General features: G+C 45.7%; 1 protein-coding gene across 1 annotated transcript in view; it reads left to right on the forward strand.

The window, feature by feature from the left end:
* Positions 1–20,946, forward strand: part of JMJD1C (jumonji domain containing 1C) — a 244,008-nt gene that overhangs the window by 209,051 nt on the left and 14,011 nt on the right. The window contains exons 17-22 of the mRNA XM_065407152.1: positions 147–425; positions 8,551–8,719; positions 9,190–9,280; positions 9,382–9,512; positions 16,248–16,370; positions 17,451–17,590. Of these exons, the coding sequence (XP_065263224.1) occupies positions 147–425; positions 8,551–8,719; positions 9,190–9,280; positions 9,382–9,512; positions 16,248–16,370; positions 17,451–17,590 (933 nt within the window). The remainder of the gene's footprint in view (positions 1–146; positions 426–8,550; positions 8,720–9,189; positions 9,281–9,381; positions 9,513–16,247; positions 16,371–17,450; positions 17,591–20,946) is intronic.

The following is a 20,946-nucleotide window of genomic DNA, read 5'->3' on the forward strand; positions in this document are numbered from 1 at the left end:
CTGATTCCAGATGATTATTTCAGTAAACATTTCTGTGGGTGCAGTATATTAGTATATAGTTTTTATTTATATTTAATATTTCTGACATTCTGTTGAAGAAGGTAAATCTGAAATTTCCTATTAAACTATTTTTGTTTTTCCACAAGGGTGGCAAAGGTGGAAGGACTATGCCAAACATTCTTGATGACATAATTGCTTCAGTTGTAGAAAACAAGATTCCACCAAATAGACCACCAAAGATAAATGTAAAATCTGAACTGAAGGATGGGCCAAAAGATGGTCAAAAGTCTATTCTGGATGATTGCAGTAAATTCTACAGCGATATTCCACATTCATGGATCTGTGATAAGCACATTTTGTGGCTCAAAGATCATAAAAACAGCAGCAACTGGAAGCTCTTTAAAGAGTGCTGGAAACAAGAGAAGGTACGTATCGAAATGCAGTTCTATTATGAAAAGTGACTCTAGGGGTACGTCTTCACTTACATCCGGGTCCGGATGTAAGCAATCGATTTTCTGAGTTCGATTTATCGCGTCTGGTTAAGACGCGATAAATCGATCCCGGATCGATCCCGGAAGTGCCCCGGATCGATCCCGGAAGTGCTCGCCTTCGACGCTGGTACTCCAGCTCGGCGAGCGGAGTACGCAGCATCGACGGGGGAGCCTTCCTGCCGCGTCTGGACCGCGGTAACTTCGGACTAAGGTACTTCGAATTCAGCTACGTTATTAACGTAGCTGAATTTGCGTACCTTAGTCCGAAGTGGGGGGGTTAGTGTAGACCAGCCTTAGGTATAGGATTCCATGCTTGTGTGTCTGAGACTTTCAGATCCATTCTGCTCAGTTTACAAGTAAAATGATGGTATTTCAAACTTTCAACTGTATTAGGTCAGCAGTGCTAACAGGAGTAAAATGTAGTAAAACCTAATTAGTCAGTAAAGTGAACAGGTATTTTCATCATATTATTATTATTATTTCACCATCAGCAGTAGTTTCTCCCTCCATCACCAACACAAACTCCCCCTAATTCAATAGCATGACCTTTAGAACTTAACCTCCCAAGATTGGTAGGGTGGTATTTTTTTGTTTTGGTTTTTTTTTTTGGTAAAAGTAGATCATTAGAAATAAATAAATTTAACATCTAAGGATGTAAAGACAACTGGAAGAAGTCTGAATGCACATCTTTCGTTCACCCTTGGAAAATACAGAATATATATGTACTGAAAGTAGAGTTTAAAATAAAAATGTAATTACTTGAGTTTTTTTCCCATAAAGATTATAAGATACACCTCTACCTCGATATAACGCTGTCCTCGGGAGCCAAAAAATCTTACCGTGTTATAGGTGAAACCGCGTTATATCGAACTTGCTTTGATCCACCGGAGTGCGCAGCCCCGCCCGCCCGGAGCACTGTTTTACCGCGTTATATCCAAATTTGTGTTATATTGGGTCGCGTTATATTGGGGTAGAGGTGTATATTCATAGATTATTTGGATCCAGTGATGCAGACTGTTCAAATGATGTTGGATAACTGGAGAAATTCTAGACTTCTTATTTACACAAGTGTAGAGAAATATGGGTTAAAAATAGTCCAAAGTTACAGTTTTAATTTAAGTTTTTCCATTTATTATTCTCCCTAAAATTAGATAATAGAAAGAAAAATCAGATTTTACTTGGCAGTAGGTGCTGTGGGAGAGAAACAGCATATTAAACAAGCTACTCTTCATAATTATAATAATAATAGAAGATGGAATTAAATTAGCCACCCTAACTGTATACGTTACTAACAGGCATTTGCAGTTACAGAAGAAACTGGGATGGGGGAATGAAAATAATCCAGACTGATTGAGAATAGAAAATGAGACTGTTTAAAGAAAAGAAAAAAGCATAGATACAACATCGGACAGAACTTGATGTGTTCATGTTTGAAATGGTTTTTCACAACAGTAAGGGTTGGAAATGCAATTTTTATTTAAACGGAAACTTAAGTTCTAGTTATTGAAAGCTAAAGTAAATTGAAAGCTCAAAATCTAGAGGAACTGAGCGATAACACTCCCCATGCACTGGGGAAAATTTCTTATTGTTAGAGACCAGCCAAATTTATTTAATAGGTTATTTAATAAATTTAAGTATTGTGTTCCTTTTGGTGGTTTTGTTGTATCAATCAAAACAGAAGTTTGTCTCACTGGTCTGCCACATTTACTAGCTTGTGAGGTTGTATAAGCAGAAAATGTAAATACATATGCTAAGAAGCACTAAATGTGTAAGCAAAAAACTTCAGAATGACTTGAGCTCATCAGTATTGTGTGTTCTTCTTTGAGTGCTTGCTCATGTCAATTCCATTTAAGGCCCACGTGCACAGTTGTTAGAGATTTCTGCCTTAGTGGTATCTGTAGGGTCGGCTGTGGTGCCCTCTGGAGTGACACTCCCATGCGGTGGTATATCAGGCACCGCCAGCCCTGCACCCTCTCAGTTCCTTCTTACCACCCGTGACAGTTGGTTGGAGTGCCTTGTCTTGCATCGCAAGAGCAGTAGCGTTTTTTCCTCATAGACTTCGTTTTGTTCGTTGTTGTATATAGTTCATAGTAGTTAGTCATAATGTTAAGTTAGTAGAGTCACGCCAGGTGACTGAAGCCGCTCCATCCCTGGCACCAAAGGGTAAGCCCAACAGGGTGCAACAGCATAGATTGGTGGAACACCCCTGGTCACCAGACCGCAGGCCTCTTTCGCCGTGACCTTGGGCACCGCACCCCAGCTCTCCGGCCAGGAGGCCTAGGTTCCCGAGGACTCCGAACTCGAGGCACCATTCCCCGTACCGACAGTACCGGTGAACATCTGTCCACAGGTCACCAAGGCGCCGGTGACCCCCTCTCAGGTGATCTCCTTGACGTTGGTCGCCGTCCTGGAGGGGTCGTTCAGGATCTCAGCACCGGTCTCGTTCGCCCCAGTACCGTTCCTCGGGCAGGTGGCGCCACTCACCATCGCCCCGCCGATCGCCGAGCAGGGTCAGTAGACCAATTCAGGTGTCAACAGCCCTGCTGTGGTTGCTGGAGGGGCACTGGTCAGGGTCGGACCATGACTTCAGCCCATCGCCGAGGAGGGATGACTCTCCACCAGCGCAAGAGACCGGGACAGCACCAGCCACAGTACCCGCTCCCCCAGAGGCAGTAATGGAACCCATGGGGGGTACCGGTAATGCCGGTCCAATACTGCCAACCCTCCCTGGCCTTATCGGACAAGCCGGCCATGGCACTGCTGTCAGATCATGGTACTGAGGCTGAAGCGGTGCACCGCACCTTGGCACTGAGGGAGCCCTCCTCCAACAAGGACAGAGACAACACCCTCCCTCAGGCCCTGCAGTCGTCGTCATCATCCCCTGACGAGGCGGTAGCTGGGCCATCCCACACCAGCAACCCTCCGGACGATTTTAAGGAGCACCAGGCCCTCCTTAAATGGATGGCTGACAACCTTGGCCTGCAGATTGAGGAGGTCGCTGAGGAGGCAGACGACCTCTTCAGTGTCATCTTGGCCCCCGCACTGGCTAAGATTGCATTGCCTGACCACCCAGGGGTGCTCAAAAATGCCAAATCAGTGTGGCAACCCCCTCCTCCATTCTGCCAACGTCGAAGAAAGCGGAAAAGAAATACTATGTCCCTGCAAAGGGTTTCGAGTATCTGTATTCTCATCCGCCCGCAGCTCAACTGGTCATGTCCGTGGTGAATGAAAGGAACAGATGGGGCAGCCCCAGCGGAACGCCAAAAAATAGAGGCCAAAAGACTAGACCTGTTTGACAGGAAAGTTTATTCAATGGCCAGCTTACATTTTAAGGTCTCTAACCACCAGGCCCTGCTGGGACATTATAACTTTAACCTGTGGGACTCCCTTAATAAGGTGCCAGAGGCCCTCCCACAGGACTGTGCCCAAGAGTTCGCTGCGTTGGTGAGTGAAGGCACGGCAGTGTCCGGCCAGTCCTCCAATTGGGATGTGACGGACTCAGCTGGCAGGGAGGTCGCATTGGCAGTGGCCATGAGACGCAACTCCTGATTGCAGGCTTCTGGGCTTTCCCAGGAGATGCAGACCCAGTGCCACCCGGGGGAGGAAGCAAGTGGGGCAATTTGCCCCGGGTCCCACAGGGGCCCCCACGAGAATATAGTATTCTATAGTATTGCAACTTTTTTTTATGGAAAGGCCCCCCGAAATATCTTTGCCCCAGGTCCCCTGAATCCTCTGGGCAGCCCTGTGCAGACTACGATCCAGGACCTCACATTTGAGGGTTTGGGGCTCTTCTCTGAGCTGACTGACTCTAGGCTCCATGGACTCAAGGACTCCCATGCCACCTTCCATTCCCTGGGCTTGCACACCCCTCAGCAGGCCAGGAAGCCGTTCCGACCTCCGCTGCTGCCTTCTCAGTTGCAGTCTAGGTACTGGGGGGTCTCCCAGGTCTGACTCCTACAGGAGGAAGGACAAGGATAAAGGGCCTAAGAGACACTACCCGTCCTCTTCCCGCCTGGCTGCCCAACCTGACCCTCCCAGAAGTCAGGGAGGCCAGAAGCAGTCATTTTGAGGGTGCTCTCAGAGACGGTACTCCAGCCAGTGTACTGGATCCAACCCTCCCTTTTCTCAACCGCCTCTGCCCTTTTCGGTTGGCCTGGTCCCATGTCACCTCAGACCGCTGGGTGCTCGATACGGTTTTGTTGGGCTACAGCCTGCAGTTTATAGCCGACCATACCTCCCATCCTCCTTCCCCGTCCCTCTTGGGACCCTTCTCATGAGCAACTCTGTGTTCAGGAGGTCGAAAACCTCCTGCTGCTGGGGCCAGTGGAAAAGGTTTCTTGGAACATAGAAGAAAGCGGGTTTTAATCCCGTTACTACCTAATTCCGAAGGCAAAGGGGGGGCCTCAGACCCATCCTAGACCTGCGTCACCTCAACAAGTCCTTCAAGAAGTTGAAGTTTTGCGTGGTCTCCCTAGCCTCCATCATTCCCTCCCTGGATCCAGGAGATTGGTACGTCACCCTTGATTTAAAGGATGACGTACCAATATTTAATACTTCCATATTTCCATCTTCCCGGGGCACCGGCGCTTTCTCCCCTTCATGTTGGGCCAGTGCCATTTCCAGTTCACCGAGATGCCCTTTGGTCTCTTGTTGACCCCGAGAGTATTCACAAAGTGTATAGCACCAGTGGCCGCTTACCTGAAATGTCGGGGAGTCCAAATATACCCCTACCTTCACTGGTTGATAAGCGGCCGGTCCCGGGATCAGGTGCGGCGGCATCGCGATCTGGTAGGTGCCACCTGTTGTGACCTGGAATTGATGATAAATGAGAAAAAGTCAACCTTAACCCCAGTGCAATGCATAGAATTCATTGGAGTGGTCCTTGACTCCACTCAGGCCAGGGCCTTCCTCCCTGAGACTCGGTTCCAGGCCATGGCAGACCTCATCGCAGGCCTCCGGATCCACCTGCTCACCACCACTCACACGTCTCACCTGAGACTGTTGGCCACATGGCAGCATGTACTGACGTGGTCCGGCACACACATCTGTCTCAGATCCCTTCAGGCAGGGCTGGCGTCGGTCTACATCCCCAACCGGCACAGCATGGACAGGGTGGGTCAGGATTCCGGACAGCGTACTGTCATCCTTCATCTGGTGGCAGGATCCCACGTCGGTGGTGGAAGGAGTTCCCTTCGTGGCCCCAGCCTCGTCGGTGACCCTTGTCTCCGATGCATCGGACCTGGGCGCTCTCAACACTCAAGATCACTGGTCAAGTCGCAATCGTGCCTTGCATATCAATGTCAGGGAACGCAGGGCAGTTTGACTAACCTGCCAAGCCTTTCTACCTCAGATTCAAGACAGGGTGGTGCAGGTCCTGACGGACAATATGACTACGGTCTTCTATATCAACAGGCAGGGCAGAGCTGGGTCGTCTGCCATCTGTCAGGACGCCCTCTGGCTTTGGGACTTCTGTCTGCAGCACAACATCCATCTTGTAGCCGCTCACCTTCCAGGGACCAAGAACGCTCTGGTGGATTGCCTCAGCAGGACGATCTCTTCTCGCCACGAGTGGTCCCTTCATCCATAAGTGGTCAGTCCCCTCTTCCGCAGGTGGACCTGTTCGTGTCCAGGCAGAACAGGAAATGCCATGTCTTCTGCTTGATTGGGGGCATGGACAGAGAATGCCTATCGGATGCCTTTCTGCTTCTGTGGTCGGGGGCTCTGATGGACACCTTCCTTCCAGTGCCATTGCTGCCCAGGGTCCTCACAAAGATGAAACAGGACCAGGTGAGGGTCATCCTCATAGCGGCAGCATGGCCGCGCCAACACTGGTTCAGCAGTCTGCTGGACCTCTCAGTGGCAACTCCGTTCCAGCTACCGCTCAGGTTGGACCTGTTGTCCCAGAACCATGGCAGTATTTTGCACCCCAACCTGGCAGCGTTACATCTGACGGCCTGGCTGCTGCATGGCTAAACATGCAGGAGCAGCAGTGCTCAGCTGGGGTTCAGCGCATCCTGTTGGGAAGTAGGAAGCCCTCCACCAGAGCGACTTACTTGGCCAAGTGGAAACGGTTCACCTGCTGGATTGCAGACAAAGGTATTCCCCCCAAGCAGGCTTTGCTGCAGCTTATTTCGGACTACCTCCTACATCTCAAGTTCCAAGGCTTGTCCCTTTCATCAGTCAGGGTCCACCTAGTGGCCATCTCAGCCTTCCACCTGCTGTTCAAGGGCAGATCAGTTTTTGCTCAGGATATCACGGCCAGATTCGTTAAGGACCTAGAGCGCCTCCACCCTCAAGTTAGGGAGCCCTGGGATTTGAATCTGGTGCTGTGGCAGCTCACGGGTCCTCCCTTCGAGCCTCTGGCTTCCTGTTCTCTCCTTCTCCTGTCCTGGACTACAAATGAAGTCCTCAGTTGCGTTCCTGGTCGCAGTGACATCGGCCCACCGAGTATCCGAGATTCGGGTGCTCACCTCAGAGCCACCGTACACGGTTTTCTACAAGGACACGGTCCAGCTAAGGCCGCACCTGGCTTTTCTTCCCAAGGTAGTCTCTCAGTTTCATTCAAGCCAGGACATTTACTTATGTGGCTTTGGAAAGAAGACCGGTAAGTCAGAGGAGGAGTGTAGGCTATGTGCCCTACACATCAGGAGGACTCTTGCTTTCTACATTGACAGGACGAAGCCATTCCGTAAGTCGATGCAGTTCATCGCTGTGGTCGACAGGATGAAAGGTTGCCCTCTATCCACTCAAAGAATTTCCTCTTGGATCACTGCCTGCATTCGCTTCTGCTATGACCAAGCAAAGGTGTTACTCCCTGCGATCGTCACCGTCCACTCTACCAGGGCGCAAGACTCTTTGGCAGCCTTTCTGGCCCATGTGCCTATTCAGGACATCTGTAGAGCGGTCACCTGGTCGTCTGTCCATACCTTTACATCCACTATGCATTGACCCAGCAGGCCCAGGATGATGCTGGCTTCGGTAGGGCAGTCCTGCAAGCCGCTAAGCTGTGAACTCCAAGCCCACCTCTGTGGATACTGCTTGTAAGTCACCTAAAATGGAATCACATGAGCAAGCACTCGAAGAAGAAAAACGGTTACCTACCTTTTCATAACTGTTCTTCGAGATGTGTTGCTCATGTCCATTCCATTTCCCGCCCTCCTACCCCATCGGAGTTGTCGGCAAGAAGGAACTGAGAGGGCCAGGGCATGCAGCGCCTGATATACTGCCGCATGGGAGCGCCATTCCAGAGGGCGCCATAGGCAGCCCTAGAAATACCGCTAAGGCAGAAATCTCCAACAACTGTGCACATGGGCACACGCACACCTAAAATGGAATGGACATGAGCAACACATCTCGAATAACAACAATTATGAAAAGGTAGGTAACTGTTTTTTCTCAGTTCATTAGTAATTACAGATTTTGAATCAAATATCTACACTGATTCTAGAAAAAAATGTTCTCTAATAACGGTTACAACACGAACAGTTTGCAGAAGAAGAATTGTGATGTGCACTGAGGATAACTGAAAGTGTGACACTGTAGCCAATGAGTTTTATAAATTTTAAATAATTGAACCTTTTATTACAGAACATGATTTCTTAGTCTTGTGCTTGTTCTATTTCACTGTTTAATATCTGACTGCTCAGATATCTGAACTTTTGGAGAATGAATTAGTAGGATGGGTAGGTAGCATATATTGGCCCTTTCCCCATATTGAAAGGTATATTTTTAATAGATTTTAATACTGTGCTCAGAAGTTTGTAAGGAACATCATAAATAGTTTTTTCAGTGTCAATGTAGATATTTGATTCAAATTCTGTAATTACTACTAATAAATAAGAAGGATTCTCTGAAATTGTGTTCAAGATTGGGCAACAGAAAAATTCTCAATTAAATCCTGACCATATTGAAGTCAATGGCAGTTTTGCCATTGACTTCAGGGGACCAAGACTTCACCCAAGACTAGAATGTATTTATTTACTCTGGTTTAATTGAAAAAGCACCCTCTTGAAATGCAGTTTGTATTAGACTTTTAACATTTCCTTTATTTATTTTTAAGCCTGTATTAGTGTCTGGAGTGCACAAGAAAATGAACATCAACTTGTGGAAGGCAGAGTCAATTAGCCTAGATTTTGGAGACCACAAAGCTGATCTCCTGAACTGCAAAGACAGCATTATTTCGAACACCAATGTCAAGGAATTCTGGGATGGTTTTGAAGAAGTTGCAAGTATGTTATTTCAAGTATATTATTCCAATAATTATAAATACCGTAGCCACATATGCTGGAAACTGCAAACAAAGGATACTCTTTAACCATGGATTTTGAGGTTTTGAAGATATTTAAATTCAAACACAAATTTTAGCCAATCTGTTTAGAGAGTACAGAAGCTTTGCATTTTGTACGTTTGCAGGATGGCATAGGTACAGTATATACTATAATATTTTCTGTATCATTATATGAAATTTAAAGTAAATTAAATATCCAGTTTTGAGCTCAGCTATTTAAATGTCTTATCTTGGAGCTTGTAAAATTAGTTGCTTAGCAGATGCATTAATTTTCCAAGATATGGTACAATATACACTTGTATATCTTGAGATCAGAATGGAGCAGTTAAAGCTCAGTTGTATCGTCCGGTTCAGTATAAAGAAAACACCTACAATGTGTGTAGTTTTGAATAATTTGTATATTGTTTACAGAACGGCAAAAAATAAAAGGTGGGGAAACAGTTGTACTAAAACTGAAAGACTGGCCCTCTGGTGAAGATTTCAAGGCTATGATGCCTGCAAGGTATTTCTTTATTTAAAATTCATAAATTCATTATGATGATTTTATTCACCTCTCAGAAATCATACACATCCAATTACAATCTTCGTCCTTTTGTTCTCTAGGTATGAAGACTTATTAAAAAGTTTACCATTGCCAGAATATTGTAACCCAGAAGGAAAATTGAACTTGGCTTCCCATTTACCAGGGTTTTTTGTACGTCCAGATTTGGGACCCAGATTATGCAGTGCGTACGGTAAGTAACTATTAATACCATAGAAATACAGGAATTGCCATACCCTTTCATGCCTGTGTTCCCTTTAATCCAGTATCCTGTCTCTGACCATGGCTAGCATGTGATGGTTTAGAGGAAGGTGCAGTTGTCATTTAGTGAGCAATTATGGATAGACCATAAGGGAAATCACTTCTAATCTCTCTCAGTTAATGATTGGTTTATGCCCTGAAGCATGAGGGTATTCCTTATACATTGTATTTTTTTTATCCTTTCTAATATAGTTGTGGATATTCTCTACAGAGTAATATTGCTTTTATCAGTTTCACTTATTAATAAACTCCAAAGTCTCTTAATTTTTCTGCATGTTGAAGACTCAAAAAAACCTGTTTAGAACAGACTTTGCTTCCCTCCGTCTTTCTGCATTCCGGCGTCTTCCACAGTTCTGGCTGTCTGGGCTCTCCTCTCTACTGTGCACCTCAAGGAGGCAAATCAACGTTTTGGAGCTCTGGCCATGCCCCCCCGCCAGATTCTCTGTCTCCGCAGCAGCAGGCAATTGACAGGTTGATTGTTCCCACCCTGATTTGTCTAGTTCTTCAATATTTTACCCAGTTTTTCCGGAAGTGGTGAGCAGATTTTCCTTTTTCAGATACCTCCTCTTCCCTGGGTTAGTTAACACTCCAGTGGTTTAAATCACCCTGAGCCTCCACTGCAGCATCAACCTGCTGGCTCCTCTGCTCCTATACAGACATGGTAGAGCAGCCAAGAAAGCACTGGATCAAATCTAAACTGCGCTCTATTTATGAGGCAGCCTTCCCAGGCTCAGTAGACTGTGAGTTGTGCCCAGACAGCTGACACTCGCTCCATTACATCCTGGAGCTATGAGTTGGACAGGCATCTGGGGTTCCTTCCCACCAAAGCAGCTGTGACTCCATCATGGGCAAAATGGACCAGGAACTCCAGTGCAGAACAGGGAGAGGCTCCAAAGGTGAAGAGGACCCCAGCCAGTTAACTCAGGGGGTCAGACCTGGGGGACTCTGGAGAACAAAGCATGGAGGCTTGCAGGTTAACAAGTTCCCCCCCGACACCCCTACAAGTCTTAACGTGGGTCTTGAGTGCCCTGGGGAAAGAAGCGGGGCTCCTAATGAGTCTTCCTCTCTCCCGGTTTGACTGAGAGCTCTGACAATGTGTCTCCCCACCCCAGAATGGAACCCAGCAGGGGAGAATTCAGAGAGAGATCCATCGAGACAGCTTTAGGCACAAAAGGCTTCACCAAAGCCGCAGCAGAGCTTTTACACTCCCACCATGCCTAAAAAGAGCTGAAAAACAGAGAAAATTCAGACGGTACAAATCTTCTGATTCTTGTCCCTCCTTCTCTTTGGAAGGTGAGCTGTCGAGGGCTCAATCCAAACAGGTCTGGGGGAAAATAGAGGTTTTTTCCCTCAGAGAAATTCTAGTGTGTGCAGTAAGATTGTCTCCATGATTCAAATTCAGCCTGACACAGCTGTAGCATTCCTAGAAAGGGATGTGGTTATTTCCTCAGAAGGGGAAATATGCCTGAAGAAGACCCTGAGTAGAAAGATGAAGGCTGCCTCTGCCACCCTCAGGGCATCCCTAGTAGCTACATGCCTTGCAAGAGCATCTCTCTCCTGGATGGAAGATCTCAGAGCCCTTAAGGACAGAGATCACCCTGACATTGGTTCCATTTTAAAGAAGGGCTTCCTAGCAACAGCATTGCATCCATTGAAGCATCAGCTACAAATGAAGTCCTCAGTCCAAGCCAGGGTTTCCAGGTCTGTAGCCAGATTCTACTTATGGCTCCACCCCTGGAAGGTGACTACCCACTCTAAGCAGGTCCTGTGCTCGGCCAAGTTCACAGGCTCTCCCTCTTTTAGAAAAAAGCTGGATAAGATGGTGGTTGACAGTGCTGCAAAATCCAAACATTCTCTTTCTTTCATTGGTAAGTGCCCTCAGAAAAGAATATAGACTGGCCTTCAGACAGAGGTGCTCCTTTCAGCCTTTGTCACCATAGAGTTACCAACAAAGGGACAACAGATTCCCCAAAGGAAAACAGTAGAATCGAGTTTTGAGGGAAATCCAGAGTGATCTCAGCCTCACTGCAAACCCACTTTGACAAAGATTGCATATAGACTCTGCCCAGAACTGAAACTAGGGGACAAAATTTCCCATTTCCTGGAGGAATGGTTTACATTGACCACAGACAAGTGAGTTGGGTATAGTGAGCAAGGGATATTTCCTCAAGCTACAGGCTCTATCCCATCCATTCTTCATCCAGTCTTCCATTTTCAACAACCCCTTAAAGCACAATTTGATCCAGAACGAAATATCTCATCTTCCAGATATGGGAATGCTAGAGTGTGTTCCCTCAGAAGAATGTTTTTCAGGGTTCTACTCAATCTTTCTCATTTTGCAGAAATGCACAGGGGTATCAGAGCTGTTCTGGACCTCAAAAGGCTCAGCAAGTGAATGAAGAGAACAAGATTTTGGATGGAGACTCTGACCTCTATCGTGTCATCCCTGGGGCGGGCAGACTTCCTGACTTCAGTGGATCTAGGACAGGGGAGGGCAAACTACGGCCCGCGGGCCGGATCCAGCCTGTCAGGGCTGTCAATCCGGCCTGCAGGATTGCCGTCCCTGTGGCGCAGCGTGGCTAAGGCAGGCTCCCTGCTTGCCTTGGCCCCGTGCTACTTCCGGAAGCGGCCGGCACGACGTCCCTGCTGCCTCTGGGATTCCAACATAGGGGCTCAACTCCCTACAATGGATGTCAGCTCAAGACATTGTTCACAAAGGCATGCCCTTCTACTTTCCAACCAACTCCAGCCTGGAGAGTTTGGTAGCACGTTTGAAGACCCAAACAACTCAGGGCCACTGGAGCCCCGAGGAAAGGGCTCATGGTATAAACCCTCCTAGAGCTGAGGAGTGGTCAAGCTGTTTCTGCAGTGGTTCCAGACCACTGTAGAGGAGAACCATGTTCTGATTCAGTCAGACAGCACAATTGAAGTTGCATATTTAAAACAAGGAGGAACAAGGAACCTGGCACTACACACGAAAGCAGTAGAAATAATGGGGTAGGTGGAGCACCTTTCCTTTCCTTCAGAGCATTCCACATAAAAGGGGATCTGAACCAAAAGGCAGGCTAGCTCAGCAGGCTCATGGTTGTCAACTACAAGTGGTGCCTGAATAGGAGGTTTTTGATCTCATAGTTCAGATGTTTGGCCTCCATTCAACTGACCTGTTGACGAATCATATGAACTCAGAGGCCATAATACTTCACCAGGGAGTCAGACCCCAGATCCATAGGGTGTTGCCATATCCCACAGTTGGCTGCTAGGTCTACTCTACATGTTTCTACCCTTTCCACTACTGGGGAAGGTGGTCCAGAAAATAAAACAAAAACAGGCAATGATAATACTGATAACACCACATTGGCTGAGGAGACTTTGGTTTTCAAACCTGATATTGCTGAAACTGGAGCCTCAGCTCCAATTTCCATGGAGACTGAACATTTTCTCATAAAGTCCTCTTCTTCATCTGGACCGGGAGCAGCCTCAACTAACAGCCTGCCTATTAAAAGGGAAGCTCTGGATCTGTCCTCCAGAGCCATTAAGACACTGCTTTCATTTAGAAGAGTATAGCACTAAAAGCATACTCCTCAGTCTGGGCCAGACTAAACAATTGGTGCCAAGAGCACAGCGCAAATCCCAGAAGTCCAGGAATTCCAGCCATTTTGGGTTTTCCCCAAGGAGAAAGGTCTTCAGCCCAATACCATTGCACATCAAGTGTCTGTTCTTAGTAGCGTGCTGTTCACAGGATCCTCTGGCTCCCTAGCATACAACCTCCAGATAGCCAGATTCCTTTGAGCAGTTCAATTAGCTAGACCTGCAGTCAAGCTGCTATTTCCAACATAGGACCTACCTCTAGTGATGAGGGCTTTGACAAGCCATCCCTTTGAGCCTTTGACTTCACTGTCACCATTTTACATATCTATTAATACTTGTTTCTTAATAGCTGTCACGTCCACCAAGTGAGTGCCGGAGCTGGCAGCCTTTTCAATACAGGAGTCTTACTATGTGTTCCACGAGGACAAGGTAGAGCTCAGGACACCAAAATCCTTTCTTCTGAAGATATAGTCCTCCTTCCACACTTCCCAAGAGTTTGTGCTCCCTTCGTTCTGTCAAAAACCACAGCATCCAACTAAAAAGATATGGCACACCTTAGATTTTCAAAGCTCTGCTGATACCTTTCTTAGGTGTATAGAATCACAAGGCAATTGGGCTGTCTCTTCGTGTCCTTCCATCCAAAATGCCAAGGACTCAGAGTTTCCGTGTCCTCCATTGCTAGTTGGATTAAACTATGTATTATGGAAGCCTACCAAGCGTCAGCGGTTCCTGTTCCAGAAGGGATCAAGGCACACTCCATAAGATTTCGTAGCACCTTGTGGGCAGAATGAGCAAGTGCATCCACTTTGGAAACTTGCAAAGTGGCCACTTGGTCTGCAGCTAATACCTTCGTTAAGCACTATAAAATGGACTTTCTCTCCTCCGCAGAGGCTGCCTTTGGCAGGAATGTGCTGCAGGCAGCGGCCCAGAAATAATGTTACTTTTACCAAAAAGGGAGGGATACTTTCTTCTTTCCTTACCTACTAACTTTTTTCATAACCTTCCCTACATCTGTTCACTGCTCATTACTTCCCAGATGTTCAGAATTGTGGGCGATGCTGGGCTGCAGAATGGAAAATTTCTTACTGTTAATTTCCACTCTGCTAGCAGTGTCTCCAACAATTCTCCCCACCCTAGATGGCTCATGAGCCAAAAGTCGGATCATCACCATACAACCTTTTTTTTCTTTGTCTAATGTACATAGTTATTTCATTACTATTTGTTAATAATGTTGTGCAAGTTTTACATCTTTGAAATAACTCAGCTGGCAGCAAGTGGGAGTAGAGGGGGCATAGCCAGTGTGCATCACACCTAAATGTTGATCTGCCTCCGTGAGCTGCAGAGTGGAAGGGAGCAACCCAAACATCCGAGTTGTGGGAGACGCAGCTAGAAGAAAAGATATTATTAGTAAGACATTTTCCATTCTCTTGGAAATGAATTTTTTCTGCTATCCATTTTGCAAATTATATTAATATTATAAGAGGATAAGTTATGACTTGTCGCATGAAGGCTTTGATTAAAAATGGATTTGAGTCTCTCTTGAAATATGTATTAAAGGTAGCAATCAAAAGATGTTTGAGGTATAGGTGAAACATTCATGACACCTCTATTTCAAGTTTTTGTAAGACTTTGTTCTAAAACCTTGTTTTCAGATACTTATCTTATAACTACTCATTTTTCACCTTTTGGACTGAAATATTACAAGTTTCTTCCCTGCTTAAGAAATTTTTTTAGTTTTGAGGGACAGGCGTACAGCTGTTCATTGTGAGAATAAGAGTGGGGAGAGAGAGCTGATTTTTTAAAATTAAGTATTCTAATAGTGAAATGCTTGGGAGTATAAAGTTTAAATTTTTCAGGAAAATTGTCATTACCAGGAAATGCCTTTGATTATTCTGGTGAAAAGTAGTTTTGTTTTGACAAACTTATTACATAGGGACTGTTTCCTGGATAAAGCAAGATTAAAAGAACTTTGTTTGAAGTAACACTTTTGAAGATTTTTTTTAACACAGATTGTGGAAAATACATCCTAAATTAATAAAACCAAAATATTTTAAAGATAAAGTATAGCATCTCTGTACACACACAAATTTGTCTAACCTTCTGAGTGATGTTCAGTAATAATTCTACTTTGTACTATGTAGTGTTTTTCATCTGTAGATCTAAAAGTGTGTCACAAAGGTAGGTAAGCATTATTGTTCCCATATGTAAAAAATGGGGAAACACTCCTGGTGACTTGCCTAAGATCAAACATCCAGTCAGTACCAAGGCTGGGAACAAACCCAAGGTTGTTTTACTTCCAGTCTTGTGCTCTGTTCTGAACTAAAGTTATTTTTACAAGAATGAGTATGAAGAGAAATATATACTGAAATAAATCAAAACCCTATCTCAGTGGTCCCCAACCTTTTTGTGGCCAGTAGCACATTCATGTTTTCAGAAGTGTGTGGCGGGCGCCAACAATTTTTCAAGGCTTATTTTGTATTTGTACATTAAATAATACGAAAAACATCATATTTAATATTACATAATGTATGAATCCAGAGAGAAGAGAGAAGCTGGAGAGAAGCCGCGAGGACAGAAAACACTGACGCCCGCAGCCCCAGAGTACTGTGTCCCCAGCAGGCGCGGGGCCCTGGCTTCTCTCCCCTGCTGGGCACTAGGCGGGCCCCGCGCCTGCCTGGGACCGAGAACACCGGCGCCCGCAACCTGCGGCCCCGGAGTTCTCTGTCCCCAGCAGGCGCGGGGCCGCAGCTTCTCTCCGGCTTAACCCGCGGCCCCGCGCCTGCCAGGGACCGAGAACACCGGCGCCCGCAGCCTGCGGCCCCGGAGTTCTCTGTCCCCAGCAGGCGCGGGGCCGCAGCTTCTCTCCCCTGCTGTGGGCACTAGGCGGGCCCTGAGCCTGCCCGTCGCCCGCAGCCTGCAGCCCCGGAGTTCTCTGTCCCCGTCAGGCGTGGGGCCGTGGCTTCTCTCCCCTGCTGGGCACTAGGCAGGCGCACATAAATGCCCCGGCGGGCGCCATGACGCCCGCGAGCACTGCATTGGGGACCACTGCCCTATCTGAAACTTTTACCTTGTACTATAGGTGTGGCTGCTGCTAAAGATCAAGATATAGGAACTACAAATCTCCATATTGAAGTTTCTGATGTAGTGAACATCCTTGCCTATGTGGGCATAGCAAAAGGAAATGGAGTACTGTCAAAAGCAGGTAAAGAAAGTTGATTTGTATTATACAGAAATAGATTGAATAACAACTCACTTAAAAGTTTGGATAAGTATTTCGATATGCACTTTTAAAATTGACACTTGAAGTTTAATTCATTGTTTTAAAATATTTATAATGTATAAATGAAACATGCCTTTAACTGCATGCATATTGCTCACAGAGGTAATCTATACACAGTGAATTCTTTTACCTAAATATACTGTGGCGTAAAACTTATCACTTTCTTTGTCGTACTCTTTCACCTCTTTCCTGCCATTACCTACATATTAATGTACCTGTTTGTACTGGTGATGGCAGAGCAAATGGATAGCAGGATAAAGAATTCCCTTATGAAGCACCACTGGCTCTTACAGCAGTTCCAGTGTGATGTTTGCCAAACACCACAGGATCACCCTGAATCCCCCTGACATAGTGTTTGCTGTGCTGTGTTTAGCGCTAAACAACTACATTGTGGGCCAGAGAGTTTGAAGTGGTGTATGCTAATCGTATGTGTATGATGCTGTAAAATACTGCATAGATAGAGGATAAATGATAGGGAAAGGAAATAAAGCTATCCCAATTTTTTTCCTTTTGTAATAAACAAACATTGATTTCTTTTTCCTGGTTAGTGGAGCTGAAATAAGAAGACTAACTTCAGTTTTGCTTTATTTACTTGTATGTGCACCAGCATAGCTCTAGAAATAGACAAGAGATTCTTGACTTACTGTGCAGAAGAATGGGCACAAAATTGTTTTTGTTGGTTCCCCAAGACTGAATTTTAAATATTTTGATTACAGCAATGTTCTCGTATTTCAAATAGAACTCTTTCCATCAGATTTTAACAATGTTAAATTAGATTCAAATCTGAGTATAAATTGTTTTAAAGGTTTTTACATAATTTGTTTTGTTTTCTAATTACACAAAATATGTGAATAAAAAATAGCTTCTGAGGGTTTTCTGTAGTATTTGGAAAATGTAATAGTCTCATTATTTAGTCAGTCTGCCACAGGAAATTTAAAAAGAAAAGAAGAAATATTTCAGCTTTCCACTGCCTGGTTTGAGAGTCTATTTGTCAATTCTTAGGAGTATTAAAGAAGTTTGAAGAAGAAGATCTGGATGACCTTTTAAGGAAAAGATTGAAAGACTCAAGTGAATTACCTGGGGCTTTGTGGCACATTTATGCTGGCAAAGATGCTGACAAGATAAGGGAATTTCTGCAAAAGGTTAGATTTATATCAAATAGATATTTATTTTATAGACCTGAATAATCAGACTTTTCAAAATTACTGTTATAGCTTTAAAAAAAGAAAAATAAAAAATACTGCAGGTACCTTGTTTGAAATGCCCATCCCCTAAGCATCTGTTACTGCATGAGAGATTCTCGGTGAACAAGCAAACTTATCTGATCTTCTATACCAGTCCAAATGGTTTAGGTACAGTTTCTCTCAACCGATCAGTGGAGACAGAACACAAAGACTTTTGATGATATCATACCCTCACACATAAGGTTGTAGTCATCTCAGCCTCCAGTTGTGGCCAGGCTCCAACTCAGCGTAGCATGGACAGATCTTTCTGTCTGAAGAACAGAAAAGCTTCAGATTCAGAAAGGATGAGTTAGGGAAAGATTCTTCTCTCAGGGAGTCCTGATAAAGTAAGAAGATCCATAAAGAAACCCACTTTCCACACCCACACACAAGAGTTTTGACTCCCGTAGGATAGAAGGGGATTCAGGAGTATCTAGCCAGATGAATACCCCTTGAACTCAGTAGCCCCCCTTCAGGGCATTAGCTCCAAGATAAGGGAAGGGGGTAGAGGTCAAGTGCAATTTCAGCCCTACTTTAAGGAGGGACAGAGAACATAGCAGGAGCTGTCCTCAAGCCTTGGCAATCATCATCCTCAAAGCCAGCGTGGTACCCAAAGCCCTTCCCTCCCCTCCCCCCCCCTTCAGGGGGCAAAAGCAGCAGAGATTCTCCATGGGAAGATTCTCCCTCCATTGGGGAACAGAAAGCCAAGAAAGTGCAGGGAGTGCTCAGCAGTAGTAACCCTGAGAACTGGTCCCAGAGTGGTCTGGGAGCAGAGAGGAAAAGCTAAATCAGCTTTTCTGGCAGCTCCTTTAAAATGCAGTGCACCAGCCACCCTGGAAAATGCCTATGGGGCTCAAAGACTCCTAGCCTGCTGGTGTGCTGCCTGCAGACTCTCGCCAAAGCTGGTCAGATCAGGGCCCTCAAGTTCTCTGAGGAGAAGGAAAAGGAGAATAGGGGACAAAGAGCTCAACCATCTTTTAGGCTCTTCCTGAGTAGAGAAAGGAGAACAAAGTAAAGGAGGCCATATGCTCTCACTGACCAAGTCCAGTTCACATTGCAAATAGGTCCCCTCTCATTCTTGTATATAGACATTTTGGAATGGAGTCCTCTCCAGCTATCACTAGGAGCAGGACCTAATTTCCAACTTTCTCTTCCTATTCCTTTAGGAGTGGGCCCCCACCTGCTCATTCTAGAAACTACAGTATAGACGTAATTAAGTTTTTGAACTGTCTCTTCCAAACTTTAAGAGTAAGGAGAGAGAGAGAGAGAGAGAGATGAAGGGAACACAAAGCATGCTCCCCATCATAGACTGGAAATAAAGATGCACTGGCTACTGAATACCACTTAGAGAATATCAGCCCAGCCAGACGCTCACCAGTACATGATGCCCTACCCAAGGAGGATGACGACTATCAGTGGAGTAATAGAGATGAGTAGGAGGAAACAGCGGGTGAGGTTGAAAAAAGCTGTAGAGGACGAGATCATTCTGGACTCCCGATTTAAGGAGAAGGCCTAACTCTGCATATTTAATGAGGAGGATTCACCAGTGCTCTTAATAAAAATAGCACGTACTCTGGAGCTGCAGTAATTTGCCAGGGAACTTATATATGCTCTTATAGAACCCTGCAGGTGCTGTCCATCCTCCTCATGTCAAAGAAAAGATCAGCAGTAAGTGGTGCATCCTGCACAGGAAACTGGCCTCTGTCCTGGCATTAAAGGTGCTTTAGCCTCTCAGAGCATCAGATATAGAGCTGCCCAATCAGAGCCTGAGGGGTGGATGTTGCCATCTCTGGGTTGGCAAAAAGGATAATGATTTCTGTAGAAAGAGGATCCTGCTTAACAGAAAACGGTGGCATTCCTGAACAGATTTTTTGAGGTTGCAGATATATTACAGGAAGCTTCACTATACATAGTGTATGCCTCTCAGGTGGTGGATAGGGAGCTACAGAAACTTAGCAGAGGTCTCCAGAGGCCAAAGATGAGGATTTAGAATTTGCCAAGATGCTCCTATTGCTGGGCTCAATTCTCTCATTCATATGAAAAACTACATACAACATAATCCAGTCAATTTGTGAAGCCATGGCCACTTCAGTGGCAGGCAAGAGTGCATTGTGGCTAAAACAATAGCCATTTTTTCCCTCCAAAATCAGACTAGAGGCCCTGCCATTCAAAGAGAGGGTTTTTTCAGGGATGAGTTGGAGAAGATCCAGCATTCCTTAGCTGCTTTAGAGATCCAGGTTCTGACCCACGAGAGGCCCAGATATGGGCGTCAGGATCACAGTCCAAAAGGGGCAGATCCAGGGAACTAGAACTACCATCCAGAAGAAGAGCTCGGTTTGTTTAGCCTAACCAAAAGAAGGCTGAGGGGGAATATGATTGCTCTCTTTAAATATATCAAAGGGATTAATACCAAGGAGGGAGAGGAATTATTTCAGCTTAGTAGTAATGTGGACACGAGAACGAATGGATATAAACTGGCCGTGGGGAAGTTTAGGCTTGAAATTAGACGAAGGTTTCTAACCGTCAGAGGGGTGAAATTTTGGAACAGCCTTCCGAGGGAAACGGTGGGGGCGAAGGACCTCTCTGGCTTCAAGATTAGGCTTGATAAGTTTATGGAGGGAATGGTTTGATGGGATAACGTGATTTTAGTCAATTAGGCATTAACGTGCCATCGCGGGTAAAATGAGGGTCCGGCTGTAGAATCTTGCCTGTATGCTCGGGGTTCTGCTGATCGCCATATTTGGGGTCGGGAAGGAATTTTCCTCCAGGGTAGATTGGCAGAGGCCCTGGAGGTTTTTCGCCTTCCTCCGCAGCATAGGGCAGGGGTTGCAGGCTGGAAGATTCTGTTGTGGGTGGGTCAGCTTTTGTGGCCTGCATAATGCGGGAGGTCAGACTAGATGACCATATTGGTCCCTTCTGACCTTAAAGTCTATGAGTCTATGAGAAAGGGCATGACACCACTTCAAAATGAAGGCAAGCTTCAGATGGGTTAGCTGCTTTCATTATCAAAGAGATGATAGACACCAGGGAGTCCCTTCAAATTTTAAACAGACAGCCTTAAAGTACAATGGTCCAGGTGCAGTCTCAGCATCGGGGTAAGGTGGAGGAGTTTCTTCCCCATTTGTGCCCAAATGACATCCAATCAATGGATGCAGGACATGTTAACATATGGAGATGTGATTGAGTTTGATGCAAGATCCTCTCAACTTATTTCTCTTTCCCTGACTCATCAACCAACAAAGTACTTGAGGCCTTCTATTTTCTACATAAGATAC

This window comes from Emys orbicularis, chromosome 7 (assembly GCF_028017835.1).
Source record: "Emys orbicularis isolate rEmyOrb1 chromosome 7, rEmyOrb1.hap1, whole genome shotgun sequence".
NCBI lineage: Eukaryota > Metazoa > Chordata > Testudines > Emydidae > Emys > Emys orbicularis.